This window comes from Aythya marila (genome assembly GCF_965140915.1).
Source record: "Aythya marila genome assembly, chromosome: 10".
In the NCBI taxonomy this organism is placed as follows: domain Eukaryota; kingdom Metazoa; phylum Chordata; class Aves; order Anseriformes; family Anatidae; genus Aythya; species Aythya marila.
This window is the reverse complement of record NC_139051.1, coordinates 1,728,655-1,741,357: the sequence shown is the minus strand read 5'-3', so window position 1 is coordinate 1,741,357 and position 12,703 is coordinate 1,728,655. Positions and strand designations below refer to the sequence as shown.

Sequence of the window (12,703 nt, the reverse complement as noted above, 5' to 3'; positions counted from 1 at the left end):
TGCCAGAATAAGACCACAGCATGGAAATTATCAATCTTGGAGCAAAATGTAGGCCTGCTTTGAAAGGTAAATTGGCTGAAGTCTCTGTCAAGCTGCTGTTCTACAGAAATGCATCCAAGTTCTACACGTAGCTGGTTTTAAAGGGTGCAGAAAAAGAAAGCAGACAAACCAAGAAATAAAAACATTTTAAACTAGGGAAAACTCCAATAAGACTGTTGTTCAGATTGTCAGGTCGGACCGTACGATGGAGCAAATCGTCTTCCCTGTGCCCAGTATATGTGAATTCCTCACCAAGGAGTCCAAGCTGCGGATATATTACACCACGGAGAGGGATGAGCAAGGCAGTAAGATCAATGATTTCTTCATGAAATCAGAAGACCTCTTTAATGAGATGAACTGGCAAAAGAAATTGCGAGGTAAGTGGCTGTTACGAGTGCGGAGGGTTACCAGCAGAGTACTTAGGTCAGGTTTTAAAAATTTAAAACGTTGACTTGATAGCAGATGGTTCCCCAGTGTGGCAGCAACCTTGATGATTGTTTGAAAGAATCTGCTCCTCTGCACGATGGCAATATGCTGTAATGAAATCAAGCTTAACGCCACAGCAATATGGACCAACTGGAGGAGATCCAGGGGAGAGCAGTAAGAACGAGCACGGGTCATCTTTTTTAAGATGCAAGAGAAAGGAACACATTTGTGGAGGCTTCGCTTAAATGAGATGGCATTTGGTGGTAGGGAGAAATGAAGAGGGCCAAACTGAAGAAAGCAGTGGTCTGTTCTCCCTGCCTGTGCTGGGTGAACGCAGCAGTTCCCTTGCGTTGCAAGAAAGAGCAAGGCTGGGTAACGCAGCATGGACGTGGGCTGCCTGTGGTGGGTATGGCATCTCCAGCAGTGGAGGTGTTTAAGAACAGGCTAAACACAAGCTTTCCAGTGATAATTAAAGTTAATCCTTTCTATAGGCAACAAGTAAACTAGAGGACGTGCTGATTCCTTCCAGCCCTGTGATGCTCAGATATCTGAATGCAAATATTTTCAAGCACTGCTTTCCCTTTGAGGTTCCCACTGGCAGCTAGGAAAACTTTTAAATCTATATTTTACTCAGTACAGTGCCACCATTTCACGCAGTAAACTTTCTAGCTTGTTTGATTAAAATTATAAAAAATAAAAAAGATTATTTTTTTGCTGAAGGAGAAATGTCGTGCACCAGGCTCAGTTTCAGTGGGCAGTGGTTAGAATTTACCAACATTGCCACTCGGAAATGTCAGATAAAGTGGTTATTTCCTCCTTGAGTCAACATCTGCCATCTGATACCCCACTTGTTCCCCATGCTTGAATCAGCTGAAGACCAGTTATTAGTGCAAGAGCGCAAAGAGTTCAAGACTGCCCCCGAAACCTGCCTGCAGGGCTGAACAAATCTACAGCGGTGTGGTGGCAAAGCTTTTCCCCAATGGAGACGTTGGTGGTACTCAGTCAACACTGCATATAGTAGGGGGGAAAAGGGTTGAGAAGGGTTCAGAAGATCGTTCTTGTTTTGAAGGTTACTTGTAATGAAATTATTCCCCTTGTTGCAACCTCCAATTGCGTTTTGCCCTTTCGATCTGCACCTCTGAGAAAAGCCTGGATTCTCTCCGTTTGTTGTTAGGGTGCTTAGGCTCCGTTCACGACAGAGCTAATGGTGTCTTGCACATTTGGCAACAGAAACTCAGTATTTGCTTCAGATAGTTGGGGCATATGTATTTCTATGTTTTCTTCTAATAAAGAAAAGCAATTGTAATTTTGTTTAAAATTATCAAGATCAGATATAGGCGGGACAGCCTGAAACTTGATCAGCTCTATTTAAATTTAGCTCTACTGAAATTTTTCATTTTTATGAATACTACAGTAGAGCTATTTCCATTTAACAATGGATTAATACTTCTGTCAGCATCAAACCCCCCCAGTAAGCTGCTTCCTAAAATGACTTCTAAGAACTCTACAAGAAAGATAGTTATGACATGTTAAACAAATGGGCAACTTTGTGTTTGACAGCATCCATATATTCTGTTGGATTTTGCTGTTTAAGTCTAGATTTCTGGGTTACTTTAGTTGTCTTCAAGGCAATCTCCAAGCAAGCTGTGAAGATACCCAAAATTAACAGCAGGCTGCAAATTAATCAAGATCTGTATGCAGAAGTGGAGAATACTTGTTTTTTCTTTGAAGAACTGGAATTTTTCATTAAGATTGTAATCCTGTTACACCGTGCAGAAAATCATTCAGCCTGTCTCCTAATATTCTGGTTTTGTTAGGCCTCTGACTGATAGCCCACATTTATACATCTTCAACGCAGGTTTGTGTTTTTGTGACATGACAGGCTGGCAGTGCTGTGTTGTGCTCATGTGATCCACTCACAGTTTATTGAAACCTGAGAAAGACATCAGCCCGAGATGTTAAACTTGGCAAGAAACTTTTCTCTAAAAGTCTTTAAAGATTATTTCCACCCCTCTTCAGCTCCTGGGGCAAACTCATGATCTGAGCACCGTAAGTCTCTTGAGGTCTTAATAAGGAACTCAGAGGAGCCTGCCAAAACCAGGTGGAGGTGCTTCATAGGGCAGGTAGCCTGTGCCCACCCCCAAATAGCAGTGTAAGGTAAAACCTGGAATTTTGTAATGACCTTTGTGTAAGAATTACATACAAATTGATTCAACCTGCTTACAAAATCACTCAGAAAAAACAGATTGGGAAGAGAAGTAATACAGAATGCAATGCCTCATATATTCAGGACACTGCCACATCTCATTCCATCGAAGCTTAACGTGTGCCTTGCTAATCAGGTGCAACGAAGCTTTTATTCTTACAGTGACTGGGTGCCTTTTTGTCGTCCTTTCCTTTACATTCAGCTGTTCAATGCATATGCTTTTTATGTGCATTTCAAGTCAGTATAATGAAGCATTGTATAACTCTTTTAACCCACTTTTTTGCTTAGGATGCTAGACGAGGTGATTTACTGAAGAGAGGTGGTGATGACTGTGATGCTCAGAACTGCAGCATTCGTTAATTTACTCTTCTTTGCAGCCTCAGAGTTTGCATTTTAATCTTCCCTAAATTTCACTGTGAGCTTCTTTGCCTTTGCTCTTCGGTATCTGTGTGTGTTACCTCGTTTCAAAAGGGAAAAGTATTCCTTTCTTTGGAAGAATTTTTAATAGATTTTTCACTACTGTAGATTTCAGGAGTACACAATTTGCTGCACAATAAGCCTGCAGGAGCTAAATTCTGGGGGATTTTGCCTTGATGCAGAGGGAATTACTGTGAGGCTGCTTTTTAGCTGTCCTTTTCATCTTCTTGTCCATGACCACTTCAGAAAATGAATCTTTCTGCTTTTGTGCCTCTTGCTTCTAGCTGCAGAGATTATTAATTTTAATAAGACTTTTTTAAAGGCATTTGTATGTATTTGAAAATACACAGCTATTTAACTGTACCCCGAGCTCTGTGCGGTTACATATGTGCCCTTTGCCCACGGTACAGAGGGAAGGCCAGCTGAGCTTCAACTGGTTTATTATTTTGGGGCTATATTGGTTTATTATCAGCTTGAAGTAAAGTTGTTTTATTTGCTTGGCAGCCAGTCCTAAACATTTTAGCTTTATTGTTATGTCACTATGCTGCATTTTGTGTCTTAATTGTGCACCTAGGCCTTTGCTGTGTTGTTTCTGGCTTGCTGCAGTGGAAAGGAAGCCTGAATGTGGGCAGGCACTGCGGGCAGGGGAGCTGCTGCCAGCAGCAGTAGCAGCACAGCTGGGAGGGATGGGGCTGAATCTCACCGATGCGAACGTGTACACATTTTCTTCCTCCTAATCGTTCTCTGTGTGACTCTGAGTACAAAGTACGTTATTAGGGGAAACCTGAAGTCCTTGACCTCCTGTATTTCTGAACTTGTTCTCATGCTGCTGCTAAATCAATTCATGCTAGGAAATGCTTTCCTTTTTAACGTTAGTCCTTTGCCTTAAAGCACGATCTAAGAAACTGGAGGTACCCCAAAGATAAAGAGTAATCAAATAAACTTCAGAATAAGCAATGAATACTAGTGCTGTTGTTGCTGTGCTTTTGGGCAAACTGAAAATAATCAGCTTGATGGAAATGTGTTTTTGTTTTTTGTTTTTTAATATAGACATCTTGGTTTTTTAAAATGCTCCATTATTAATAAGAATTATTTTTGTTGTTTTGCAGCTCAGCCTTTCCTGTACTGGTGTGCTCGCAACATGTCCTTCTGGAGCAGTATTTCCTTTAACCTGGCTGTCCTTATGAACTTGCTTGTAGCATTTTTCTATCCATTCAAAGGAATTCGAGGAGGTACCAATATTTGACATATAAAAATATATGAACAAATAAGGTCTGATGAGCCAAATCCTGTCCCCCGTTTGTCTGCACATCCCTATTAACTTCAGTAGAGACTGTAGAACAGAAATTGTCTTTTTTTAATTGCTTTGATTTAAATTGTGCTATTTTCTGACTTTTTCTTGGGGCATTTGTAAAGAAAATGTAGAGCTATGCTTTTTTCCTAGGGTAAAGATTACCAAAGACAGACATCTACTTTTAATTACTTGACTGTTCTACTTCGTTTTAAAATTCTGTAACTAACTATTGAACTAAGAATATGAGAAATGTTAATTTATTGCTATCCTTGGACTTGCTTTTTTTTTTTAACGCCATTTTCATAAACCTTCATGGCTACATAGCACATCAGGAGGTCTGTAAGTGTTGTACAGAGTTGGGTGCGGGAGCTTGCCTTGAGGTCTGGCAGGTGAGACGTATGAGAAGTGACCTGCCTCGTGCCTTGGAGGTTGTTGGAGGATCAAGAATAGGAGCTTGGTTCCCCTCCTGTTGCAGCCTCCTCAGGAGCACCTTACCTCTGCGAGTGCTTCGAGCAGAGGTTGCCTTAGGGAGCGCGGAAGAGTGCGCCAGCCTCGTCTCCTGGCTCAGGAACAACCTGCATTTCCCTGCCATAAGTGGGTAGCAGCTGGGCCTGCCATCATCTCTAACATAAAGTATGGGTTAACATGTGTGGCTCATGGGAGATTGCACAATCTTGCTGTAATAGCTCTCATGGAAGTTGCTTTTGATCCAAGCAGTGGGTTTGTGCGACGGTGGTGGTTCTTAGAGCCAATTCAGTAAATACTTCCAATAGAAGCTGATTAGATTCAGCTGCTCTTCCTTACATTCAGCCTCTGCAAAGAGACGCACCCTAGGGCAGATTGATTGGTGGATTCATGTCAGCAAGAATCAGAAAATCTGGAGAAATATTCCTGCAAAGGCTCTGTCACAGCTATTGCTTGCAAAGCTGGTATGGAGGATGCATCTGGGTGGGAGCTTTTTCCACATCTCTGTCAACTGGGGTATATAAGGACCCCAAAAGTAAAACCCCGTCCTGGAAAGGGTTATTCGTGTTCAAACTTTCACTTCCCTTTCTTAAATGTTCATGATGCAACAGGGCCAGATAGATGCTTATCTCTTCCCATTGAACTTCCCTCGGCCTCTTTCTCTTGCTGATAGCTAACTACGGAGCCTACAGAAAATACAGCTGAAGGGCAGCAGTAGCCTCAACGCAGGAAAGTTATCGTCTGGGCTCTGTGTGCAACATAAAAGCCACTTCACACTCCCTGCGGCTCACCAGTTAATTTGAGGAGAGCTGTCATTTCGTCCAGGTAGTGTTTGGTGGTAGCTGACTTAGCAGGGGAATAAAGACAATGAGCACGGAAAGCTGGTTCTGGGCTTCTCCATCCTGAGCATGCTTAGGTAAAGTGTGTGGGAAACTACGGGATATATTAGGCCAAAGTCTGGTGTTCCTGAGAGAGGGAAGAGGATAGATAACTTCTGGAACAGGCTTGGGTTTCAGCAGCTGTACCTCTGTGTCACACTGTGGGATGGCAGACCTCGGGGTCACGCCACTTCCCTTCTGGCCAGCAGCTGGTTGAAAGGGCTTAACCAGCATGAAGAGCAGCTGAATTTTCTGTCTCCAGTCTCAAAGATCACAAGTTAAAATTTAAAAGTCTGAATTAATGGCTGCTAGCAAAGCTGGTAATTAAACAAGTTTGTTGAGACTACAAGTTGCAAGACTGGGGGGTGCGGAGAATCATTTGGCATTTTGTGCGTGCCCTACCCTGCATATTTGAAATACTTTATCAGGTAACATTTTGATAAAATCTCTTCCTCTACGAGTTACAATCAGCCATGTAAATAATAAATATGTGTGTATTTATTTTAGCCTTAAAGTTGGACTTTTGAAAACAGAGCAGCTGGGGGAAGTTCTCTGTGTCCCGAGTAGCTCAGACGCGCTGATCCGAGCAGCTGATCAGCATGTGGCTGTAGCAGGAGTTGTACAACTTCTGACTTGGGGAGCAGAAACAAAACTGGATGCATGGGATTGGGTACTGAAACTGCGGGAATTCCAGAGAGACAGAACTTCCCTGCAAGTTCTGGGTTACGCCATCCTCCTGCCAGCAGCCTTGTAATGGAGGCCACGTGCTCACAGCAGGCGCTTTCAGGGCAGATCGGGTGTGGACCTCGGTGTCAAGTGAACGCTGTCTTGATGATCTTCCTTTTCCAAGGGCAGACGGCACTTCCAGTTTGCTCCCAGTCTCTTTCTGTCCCTAGGAATGAGAAGCAAGCCTAGGCCCAGAACCCACTCTTCTGTGAGTGCTCTCCTGGTCCCTGAGCCCCGTTACAGTCTTTATCTTTTGGTCCTTGTTCTCATGGTGATGGGCAGCCCACGTGTAGGTGTGTGTCACCAGCAATACCAAGGACTTCGTTAATTCTAGTTACTTTTGCAGGCCGGCAAAGGCAAGGGGATCTTGCCTTTCTCTTTGTCAAGGTACCATTTTCTTGAAGAAAAGCATTTTTAATGCAAGTTTTAAGAAAAAGATGTCTCATATTCTGCATAAACCTAGGTTAAACAGTATTTCAGGCTGGGTATTCTTCATGGTTCTTTGAGAAGTGTATTTTTAGATACGCAGGCTGATGTTATGTAAGCAGGCAGTCTCAGGGGACAGTCTAAATAGAACCAGAAATAGCAAGAGATGAAAAAAAAATGGTGCAAGGTTTTTTACCAAAAGCATAATAGGAGACTCAGGATGAATATGTGAATCGGGACCTGGACGTATTTGTTGTCTTTCTTCACCTCCATATTCAATCATCTACAGAGTACGCTAAAATGAAGAATCCTGTAATACTGTTTATCATTTACATAATGCTTTAGTAATAAGTTTGTAATTAAGCTCTGCTGAAGGCGCTGGGCTCAGACGTTCCACTTAGCACTTTGAAATCAGTAACGTCTGAACACGAGGATTAATGGTGCTCCACCAAAGATAAGATAAAATGGCATTTATTTGGCTATTTTGATTTTGTTTTGCTTGGTATACAAAGTCTTGAGACATTATTTGTTTTGTTCTCCTTCATCCTAGGTACACTAGAGCCCCACTTGTCAGGCCTGCTGTGGACAGCGATGCTGATATCTCTGGCTATAGTCATAGCTCTTCCTAAGCCCCATGGTATCAGAGCCTTAATAGCTTCTACAATATTACGCCTAATATTTTCAGTTGGTTTACAACCTACTTTATTTCTTCTGGGTGCATTCAATGTAAGTATCAAGTTGGTTTTTTTTTTTTGAAGTTCTGTTGCTTCTTATGTAAGGGCTTCTTACCTGCTCCTGAAGGCAAAAATAGGCTGGAACACTGTGGCAGAACTGGGGTAAGGAGTCGTTCCCTCCTTGGTCGTTGCTAGCAGAAGTACTTTGCTGCTGCTCATTTAATTCTGCTTCCCGAAGCCGGAGAGCTCTAAGGTCTCGCTCAGTTTTGTCACAGTCTCGTAACAGCTCCCACCCCAGCCAGAAATGTAAAGAAGGCTCTGTGACCCTCCAGCACTCGGATGTTCGCTCAAACCCGTCTCCTGCTCAGCGACTGAGCTGCAGTATTTACGGGATTGTGTAAGATGTACTAAACAATGCATTTCCCAAATGTCTGTCTGCAGTCTACCTGCCAGCCAAGAGCTGACACTAAGCAGTTTTGCTACAGTAACGTGTGGACTGAGTATGTAAACTGAGCTGCCAGAAAACTTCATTAATGCTCAAACCCGGATACTTGTGGTTTCTAGGCAAGTAAGCCAAAAATGTTTCTTTGACTGAGTCAGCAGGAGCTGTGCAAAGATGCATCTTCTTGAAGCGTTGGCCTTTATTACAAAGTGCTCAGCTTTAACGTGCATCATTTAATAGTGTTCTTTGTCTTCAAAATGTCACCAAGTGCTGCCATGTGCTAAAGAATCAGGGTTGCATTGTTAGGATTGTTGCTGCTGTTGTTAATTGCAGTGTTTAGCAGGTTCCAGGTAAGTCGAAGGCAGCTCTCCTTCAGTGCTGATGGCTGGGGCTACGCAGGAGGATTCCTGTGTGCATGATCTGAGAGAGAAATGCTGAGGCAATCTGGAGCACTCACTTATTAGTGAGCGGTAGGGGCTGCTTCAGAAATGTAAGGGCTGCTGGAGGCTAGCAAGTAATTTGATTGCAGAAAGTGCAGAGCTTAGAGGGTTTTTTTAGGGCAGTTTACCTCTCACACCAGGGAGTGTTCTTACTTTCTTCTTTAAATCTTGAAGTCCTGATGCCCTTTGACAACTGGCTGGGGACAGGAGTCGATGTTCCTGTTTTATAGACATGTTCAGTTTTAGTTTTGGCTCACTGTCTCAGCTGTGCAGAAAGCAGCCGTTGACTGACACGTAAAATGCTGGCATGTAACAGCCAATTCAGCACTGTTGTTGATGTTGCCATATAGCTGAGTTACCACCAGCTTTGAAAAATTGCCTTTTTTCCTGCAGGCTATGTCTTGCAACTAATTTATGATTAATCTTTCCTTAGGTTTGTAATAAAATCATTTTTCTGATGAGTTTTGTGGGCAACTGTGGAACCTTCACTAGAGGATACAAGGCAATGATCATGGATGTAGAGTTTCTTTATCATCTGCTGTACCTCCTGATTTGTGCTCTGGGGCTTTTTGTACATGAATTCTTTTACAGCTTGTTGGTAGGTATTCATTTTGTCTTCAGAATGTTTTTCTTCCTATGTGCTTGTAAAGTCCCACCTGGATGTCACCCACTGCTTGCTTTCTGCTTTACAACCGGACGCTGTCGTGCAGGCACTCTTTTGAAAATGGGGCTCTGGTGGTGTCGCTTAGAAGTTACTGTGGGAGGCTACAAGATCCCTGCCCTGTCTCCTCTTCCTGATTTTTACAGACAGATGGAGAATTGTGGGTCTTCTCAAGCATATTAGGCCAGACACCTGTTTAAGGTTAAGTTTAGTTAAAGTGCTTGTTACAGTAAATGTGTATGCACTTTCAACAAAGGTATTTAGTATTTCCCTTCGTGGTAGTTAGTCCTCATCTCGGACACTAAGGTCTGTAGGCTCTCTAGGTTAGAGGTACTGCTTGTTGCCCTGCTCTGACTTCCAAGATGATAAACCATTTTAAATTGGTGTGACTCCAGGTAATATCACTACCTGGTGAAGGTTTAAGTTCTTTAAGGTCACATCAGCTCCTGCATGAGAAAAAAATCATTGAAAAATCTAGCTGTAGAAAATGTAACTGAGCAGCAGGTGCTTGAGGGGTTACTATGCTGTGAGTTGTTTTTTTTGTTTTGTTTTGTTTTGTTTTTTAATAAAAAAGTATTCTAAAATATTAATCTCTCTAAAAAATATGTTTACTAGACACACAGCCTAGAAGATACTGATATTAACAGGGAAAACTAACTATATAACGTAGTGTTCATGTAGCTACAGCTGTACTCTAGGCCTCACACAACTGACAGGGATGCCTGGCATACAGTTTTTTTCTGTTTGGGGTGGAATTCATCCTGTGCGGTGCAATTCTTCTAAGAATAAGCAGTTAAAGGAGCATATCTAGTGTTGGTGGAGAAAATGTGTCACTTGTAATGCAAACCCAAAATCTCATTGGGAGCTCGTTATTTTCATCCCTTTGTTTGATGTCTGCTGCATCCTCTGGTATCTTCATTGCTTATTTTCTGTATTCACGTAGGTCCAAATTAACAAATACCTGTCCTCTCGCTGTCAACCAGCACAGAGCCAGCAACCTGCCTGGGCTGTGCTCGTGCCATGTCACAGGCCCAGAGGAGTGAGAAATGAAAAGACATTGAAATGGAAAATTTTCTTCCCAACACTAATTTGGGTGAAAATATTGGTCACTGTTAGTGTGCCGCAGAAGATACTGGTAGTACACGTGAAAAACAGCCCTTGATTTTGTTTGTTGTCCCCAGCTGTTTGACTTGGTGTACCGAGAGGAGACCTTGCTGAACGTCATCAAAAGTGTCACTCGCAATGGGCGCTCCATCATCCTGACAGCTGTTCTTGCGCTCATCTTGGTGTACCTCTTCTCCATCGTGGGGTACCTGTTCTTCAAAGATGACTTCATCCTGGAAGTAGACAAGCTCCCAAATGAAACATTATTGCCAGGTTGGTAGCAGTGGCTCATTTTGACTGTTGAAGAAAGTAATGGACTTTTGTTCCCCAGAGCATGCTGAGTGTCTTCCATTTTTTGTGAGAGATTCTGGCTATCTCACAGGTTTGACAGTTTCTTTCTTACCAAGCACTCTGCTTAAATAAATAAAACAGATTGGAGCAAATGGATACCAAATTTACCCTTTAAATTTTGACAAGATGCTGTAATCCACTGCAACATATAGAGAGGTGTGGTAGCAGAACCCCTGAAGACAGCACTCGGGCTTTTCTGCACACACTGAAGATTTCTCCTCTGTTTGCTAAAACAGTTGAGATTATCTAATTCATCTAACACCTACTCCCTCCCCCAGTTTAATTACAAACAGACTTTAGGTAGGCTATCGTGGGGAAGGCTCTGCACTATGGGGATATTAAGTTCTGCCTCAGTTTGCCAGATTTTGTATGCTTATATTGGCTTTTAATGGTGCATTCTAGTTTCAACATAAGAAAAATTAATATTTTATCTAAAATAACCCCGTGAATATAAACGAAGGGAAATGACCTTCAAAGCCGTGATCCTGTGAAGTTGAGGTCTCTGTGTCAAACTCTAGTTTGCTCATAGTTTTTATAGACTCTGTTAATCTCCCTCAGTTTGTTGCTGTAGTTTAAATTCCATAGTAGACCTCTCAGTGCTGAACATAGGTTGCATATTGTAAGATAAAACGTTTTGTTGTTTTCTTTTCCCTTGCCCTATAGCATCAAGTAAGCAACTCAGTGGATGGGAAGCACAGAAATGAAATTTGTTAGAGAAGGAGTTTGGGTTTTGGCTTATTCTGACTTCTTCTTTTTCTCTCACTTGAGTTACTCTGACAAGCACTGTTTGACATACCCACTATTTTTTCTAATTTTACTGCCTACCCTGTAGGAGACCAAACCTCACTGACCTTATTATTTCACATTTCCACCAAGCTGGAGAAACGCCAAAGATGTGTTACTGTGTGGCATCAGGGTGGTTTTGATACTTGTGAGATGTTGAAGGGCAATTTTTCAATCACCTTGAAAATTCACTGTGCACTAGAACGTAATATTTTTGGAACAATTTCAATTACATTCTCAACTTTGGAGCTAATGCAAAATAAATGCATAACTATGGTCTTGAATTCATAGAAATAAGAAGTTCATATTTAAAATTAAAATCACTGAATGTGTGAATTGGAAAGGACTGTGGTTGTCTAAACTCTAGGATAACATACAATTCTAAATCTGCCTAGTAAGTGCAGACCCAATGCGATGAGGTATCTTAATATCTGAAAAGTAATCTTGCAAAACACAAAATATTAAATTATTTGACTCATCGCCTTTTGTTTTTAGATCGCACAGAACCGGGTGAGACCATGACTGGCGAGTTTCTCTATTCAGACGTGTGCAAAGCAGGTAGCAGTGAAAACTGTTCTTCAATCATTCCTTCAGACCGTGAGTATCTGCTTAGCTGCTTTTGAATTACTAACTTCTTATTCTGAAGTTTTCACACTTTTTTGAATTAAGCACCTTAAGTAAAATTTGAAGGAAAAAAAAAAGCCCTGTATACTCAAAGGGGCAACAAAATTAAGACAATCAAGTTAAGCCAACAGCATAAATGACATTTGTAACATGAATTCTTTAGAGAAACTTTTTGTAACTGAGCAATCCTTTGATAAAACATTGACATATGCTTTGATTTTCTATCTTATCAATTTGAAAAGGAAGTGATGTAGTTTACCTTCTTGCAAGGTTATTATTTTAAAACATTAGGCTCTTAAATGTGATCTCAGAGGATAATGCTCTGAAATATGGAACAGAACATTGTTTACTGTCAGCATTATTTTATCTAGTTAACTAAGGAAACTGTTTTTAATATCATGTCAGGAAGTAGTCAATGGATTAAGCAGACAGGGTAGGTTTGGGGGGTTTTTGAGATCAAGAAAGTGCATGTGAGATATTACTTGTAGCGTAATCACCAGCCTCAGACTGGGCACTGAAAATTTTCAGTTTTATTTTCTAGAAAATGTAATTTACTAACTTTGAGATTTATGATGCTGGCTGAGAAAGCCAGACAGAACATCGCTATTTCTTTTAGAAGTGGAGCTCTTATATGGTCAAATGTTTCAAATGTCAATAGTGGCCACAAGCCCATGCTCTCAAGAAGAGATGTCTCTGTTTTGCTCAAGTGGCCTCTTTGATAAAATAAGATTCAACATAGATACAAGA

At 41.5% G+C, this 12,703-nt stretch overlaps 1 protein-coding gene across 4 annotated transcripts in view; it reads left to right on the top strand.

Annotated features, from left to right (window-relative positions):
* Positions 1 to 12,703, top strand: part of ITPR1 (inositol 1,4,5-trisphosphate receptor type 1) — a 163,958-nt gene that overhangs the window by 131,246 nt on the left and 20,009 nt on the right. For all 4 annotated transcript variants that reach the window (XM_082768397.1, XM_082768398.1, XM_082768396.1 and 1 more), the window contains 6 exons: positions 224 to 416; positions 4,198 to 4,320; positions 7,428 to 7,603; positions 8,867 to 9,031; positions 10,276 to 10,471; positions 11,828 to 11,929. In XM_082768397.1, the coding sequence (XP_082624523.1) occupies positions 224 to 416; positions 4,198 to 4,320; positions 7,428 to 7,603; positions 8,867 to 9,031; positions 10,276 to 10,471; positions 11,828 to 11,929 (955 nt within the window). The remainder of the gene's footprint in view (positions 1 to 223; positions 417 to 4,197; positions 4,321 to 7,427; positions 7,604 to 8,866; positions 9,032 to 10,275; positions 10,472 to 11,827; positions 11,930 to 12,703) is intronic.